Genomic DNA, 5,000 nt, shown 5'->3' with positions numbered 1-5,000 from the left:
TCACAGGTAAAAAAAAATGTAATAGAAATCATATTAATGAATACATTAAAGCTGCAGTGTGTATACTTTTGGGTTTTATTTCCTAGCAGATTTTGTGGAAAGTAATTATAATATCCATAAGGACATTTAATTTAGTGCATAATAGCTGAAAAAAAGACCCTTTCTAAGACCGTTAGAAAGGGTCTCATATATGTCCATATTTCTGCATATTTTGGACCAAGGCCTAGTGCCGCCATCTTGAAAGTGTCATAGTTGGAATGTCATCATGTGCATTGTTTAAAATTTAGAATTGTTCTTGTCCTTGAAGGCCACTGTAGCTTCTGTTATTATTCTAAAGGGTTGGGGTTACCCAGGGAGCGTTGCATTCTAGAACTTTGTAGAACTTTCTTGATGTCATATTACACACTGCACCTTTAAATACACTGAAATATCCCAGAAATATTTTTTTATGTATTTTATTTATGATTCCTCTATGTCCACTGTCATACAAACACTATTCAGTATAATCTCTGCTCTATATTTAGTCATTATAGTTGCTGACACCTGCAGCATTATGACTTTTTTAAGTCTAAATTGTGTAAAACTCAACTTAATTTCTGTGTTTCGTCTCCCAGCACTACAAGGCCAGTCTGACTGCCACCTTCAACCTCCATCCAGTGAGTCTTTTAGTATTCTACTGTCAAGACAAACAACACCACGCATAATGTTGTTTGTCTATTTAAATAAAAAATGAGAAATAATTGTACAGCCTTCAAAGTGTCTGATGCCGAATGAACTTAAACCACATACATATCTTTCTGCTCAATGTGAAGGCCTTTGCACACCGGGCGCGACGCGAATAAACGCAACGTAAAAGCGAATGTTTTGAAATGTGAATTTTGTCGCGTCCCACTTTAGAAGCGACGTCCCAGAAAAATCAAACTCGGTTCGAAAAAATAAAAAACGCAAATTCACGATGCGAAATGACGGCGCTGGTGTGGAAGCTTGTATTGACTCTGTATACGTTCGTTAATTAACGGATTAATCGCACGAATGAAACGCGCCCGGTGTGCAAAGGCCTTAAGTCATGAAAGTAGTACTTTACTTCATAGTAAAATGAGGTTTACTCTTTTATATTAAAGGACAAGGGCATTTTGACTTTGTTTAATCAGGGTTCCTTACAGATCCTTTAAAAATTCTTAAAGGGGGGCGCCCTTAGCTCAGTTGGTAGGGCGTCCCCCCCCCCGGGCCGGGCCCAGCAGCAGACCCGGGTTCGATTCCAGCCTGTGGTTGTTCTCTGCATGTCACTCCCCTCTCTGCCCCATTTCACCTCTGTCTCTCTGCACTAAAAAAGATAATAATAATAATAATAATAATAATAATAATAATAATAATAATAATAATAATAATAATAATAATAATAATAATAAAGTATAAAAATGCCCCAAAAAAATCGTAAAAAAAAAAAAAAAAATCTTAAAGGAAATGTTCAACATTTTAAATTGTTAGCGTTATACCTTACAGGTTTCTGTCGCCTTTTCTTAAGCCGGAGACCGAGGCAATAATAAGCTAAACACTTAGGTTGCGTTCCGAATCGCATACTCTTTCTTTTTTCTATTCTACATACTACATCCGACGATAAAAAGAATCTAGTTAGGATGCAGTAGGCATACTATTGGGACATACTTTTACTCTCTTATTTCATCATAACATTGCGCCTTGATCTTGCCTCTTGCTTTTATATCCGTCGCATCCCCGTTTGTTTTCATATGGAGGCTTCGTCGATGTTACGTCACTTCACGTGCGCACTGGATTGTGGGTCAGAATTGCCCAAATAGGATGCACTTTTCAACACTAACAATCTTGGCCGCATGAAGTAGGACATCCGGGTACTTCTAACCATCCTAAATCTGGCCATAAGAATTGGGACATCCTAAATCTTTTTTCTACCAAACTATATAGTAGAAAGTATGCGATTCGGAACGCAACCTTAGAACGTTGAACTATTCCTTTAAAAGACATTGAATTGTGTTGCATTCACGGATCATTTTTCATTTTCATCAGGATGTGAACTTTGCCATCGTGTTAGAAGAAGACCTGGACATCTCCATCGACTTCTTCAGGTACGTCCTCCAGTCTGCACCAACTGTACTGAACACACACACACACACACACACACACACACACACACACACACACACTCGCTCGCTCTCTCTCTCGCTCTCTCGCTCGCTCGCTCGCTCGCTCGCTCACTCACTCACTCACTCACTCACTCACTCACTCACTCACTCACTCACTCACTCACTCACTCACTCACTCACTCACTCACTCACTCACTCACTCACTCACTCACTCACTCACTCACTCACTCACTCACTCACTCACTCACTCACTCACTCACTCACTCACACTCACACTCACTCACACTCACACTCACACTCACACTCACACTCACACTCACACTCACACTCACACTCACACTCACACTCACACTCACACTCACACTCACACTCACACTCTCTCTCTCTCTCTCTCTCACTCACTCTCACTCTCAGGCCCAATCTAGATCCACCCCCTACACCCTATCCCTATCCACTATCCCTCCGTTTGCGCGTTCGCGGGGAGGGCCCGCCATATTGAGTGTCGTCCCAAACCACAGAGCCTCGAGTGTGAGTGGGTGATAAAGCCCTCGATCACCGAGTCTGCATCGATAGTGGCTTAGCCCTACGTTTGACACAGATGTCCGCCAATCAATTAAGTCCGGAATGGAGGAGCTAATTTACAAATGAGAGTTCCATGGAGTTTGTTTCCCGAATTATAAATGAAACGTTCTCTTACCTCAAACAGACATTTGATTGTTTATTTTTATGCATAGCCCTAAATGACGGAACCAGAGGGTAGCCTACAATTTTGGAATTAACATGTTGTTTTACACTTGTTGATTTGATTATGCCACTTGTCTACCGTTAGTGTATTTTCAAGGCGTGGATAAAAGATAAAACGAAGCAGATGAAGAAAATGCCCACAAGTTAATAAGGGACAGTGATTATTATTTCCTTAAATTGTTAGTAAGATTTGTTACTGTTAAAGCCGATGAGGGGTAGTAATAGCGGCGGTGACGTCAGTCAGCTGGAGCGCATGACTTTTCTTATTTATGACCACCCTTGCAGTGCATTATAATTTATGCACGCTAATTAACTGCCGCGATTCGCGGGTCGAAATGGCAGATTAACGTATCATGACAAGTGGAATACATGCTTTAGCAGACTATTGTTCTTTTCCCTGGTTTTGTATGCTGCTGTGCATGTAAACTAAAAGGATAATTAAACAGCGGATCACCCACCTGTTTTCTCCATTACAGACTGAGCTGGTAAAATTAAGAATATGCAGTTACAAAATGTTTAACAAAAAATAAATTATGCAGCCAAAAAATCATGGGAGTGAGTTTGTTTTTATTCAATAGCCTACTACATTTACTCTCACATGCGTAGCTTATGAATGTAAAGATCTTTTCAGGTCAAATATAAAAGTGGTGGAATTTTATTTTAGGGTGAGAAATAAAGACTTAACATTTAACTAGTGTCTCCAGGTTTCTTCCTGTTTCCGTCTGACAGAGGCGAGGGCTTGCCAAAGCCGCGCCGTTGTTATACCCTCCCCTTAATGATCGAGTGGCACTCCACAGCTGCGAGGGTGACTCCACAGCGAGTCACACTCGCTCACGGAGTGGGAGTGCATAGGGAGTCATTTGGGAAAGGGCCTCTCTCTCACTCTCACTCTCACTCTCTCTCTCACTCTCACTCTCACTCTCACTCTCACTCTCACTCTCACTCTCACTCTCACTCTCACTCTCACTCTCACTCTCTCTCACACACACACACACACACATGTAACACCAACTAAACTTCAGATAGTGGTCCATAAAGCCTTGCACAATGTCCACTAGATGGCAGTAGATCATCAGTGATAAAGCAGCGGACAGTCAGCTCTTTGTGGACCATTCCTTTGTTAGACTTGTGTGTGTGTGTGTGTGTGTGTGTGTGTGTGTGTGTGTGTGTGTGTGTGTGTGTGTGTGTGTGTGTGTGTGTGTGTGTGTGTGTGTGTGTTTGCTGCTGTAAAACCACAACAGACTGTTTTAAAATAATACAATTGAGTTGTATAGCACCTTTCAAAACAATGTATTTACAGAGCAGATGTAAAAATGTAGATATAAAATCAAAGCAAAAACAACAAGAAATTCATTACAACGAACCTCTCAAATGTCGACTTTAAATGGAGCACTGTTGTCACTGTCTCTGTCAATCTCCTAAATGTTGTCTGCGTGTGTGAGTGTAAGCAGCCAATTCTTCTTCTTAACTGCAAAACAAATCTACTCTCGGGTACAAATAAAGTTAACTTACCTTACCTTTAAACAGTCCAGGGCTGTGTCTGAAATCGCGCACTTCTGTACTTACACTTACTTTTTTGAGTGCACTTTGCGCAAAACCGGAGAGTGTGCCAAAATGCAGTGCACTGTAAGTTCCTCGGTCGTGCACTCAAAACGGTCTAAAACTTGAGTGTAGAGCGATGGACACTTTCCACACTCAACGGCCGCCATCTTGCCTACGTAACGGAGAGGACGGGGCATTCTAATCAAAATAGAGGAGCTTGAAGCAACGATGGAGGCGGACGCGCTCTACAAAAGTTAAATTACACATTGTTTTTGTCTTTCCGCGACTAATGTGCCTGTTTTGGCTATCGGTAACGCAAGCAGAAAAAAATACCACCGAAGAAGAACCGTCAAAATGCAAAGTCATTTCCGGTAGGTGCGCGACGGCAGTTTGGACAGTGCACTGTAGAAATGAGAGCACTGCGTATATAAGTAAGTGTACTGTAGGGATAATAAAGTGCACTCAATTTAAGTGCACTTACGTAAGTGCGCGATTTCAGACACAGCACAGGTGAATTTGCTCTCCTTGACTTCTACATAGTCGTCACTGTCAGTACAGCAGGGCAGTTTACAGCTCTGGAAAAAATTCGACCAC

At 41.5% G+C, this 5,000-nt stretch overlaps 1 protein-coding gene across 1 annotated transcript in view; it reads left to right on the top strand.

Annotated features, from left to right (window-relative positions):
• The window catches only part of pomgnt1 (protein O-linked mannose N-acetylglucosaminyltransferase 1 (beta 1,2-)), a 21,776-nt gene that overhangs the window by 9,218 nt on the left and 7,558 nt on the right, over positions 1-5,000 (top strand). The window contains exons 11-13 of the mRNA XM_080032779.1: positions 1-6; positions 615-656; positions 2,044-2,102. The exon at positions 1-6 is cut by the window's left edge and continues 78 nt beyond it. Of these exons, the coding sequence (XP_079888905.1) occupies positions 1-6; positions 615-656; positions 2,044-2,102 (107 nt within the window). The remainder of the gene's footprint in view (positions 7-614; positions 657-2,043; positions 2,103-5,000) is intronic.

This window comes from Ammodytes marinus (genome assembly GCF_949987685.1).
Source record: "Ammodytes marinus genome assembly, chromosome: 8".
Taxonomy (NCBI): domain Eukaryota; kingdom Metazoa; phylum Chordata; class Actinopteri; order Uranoscopiformes; family Ammodytidae; genus Ammodytes; species Ammodytes marinus.
This window is presented reverse-complemented; position numbering and strand designations above follow the sequence as displayed.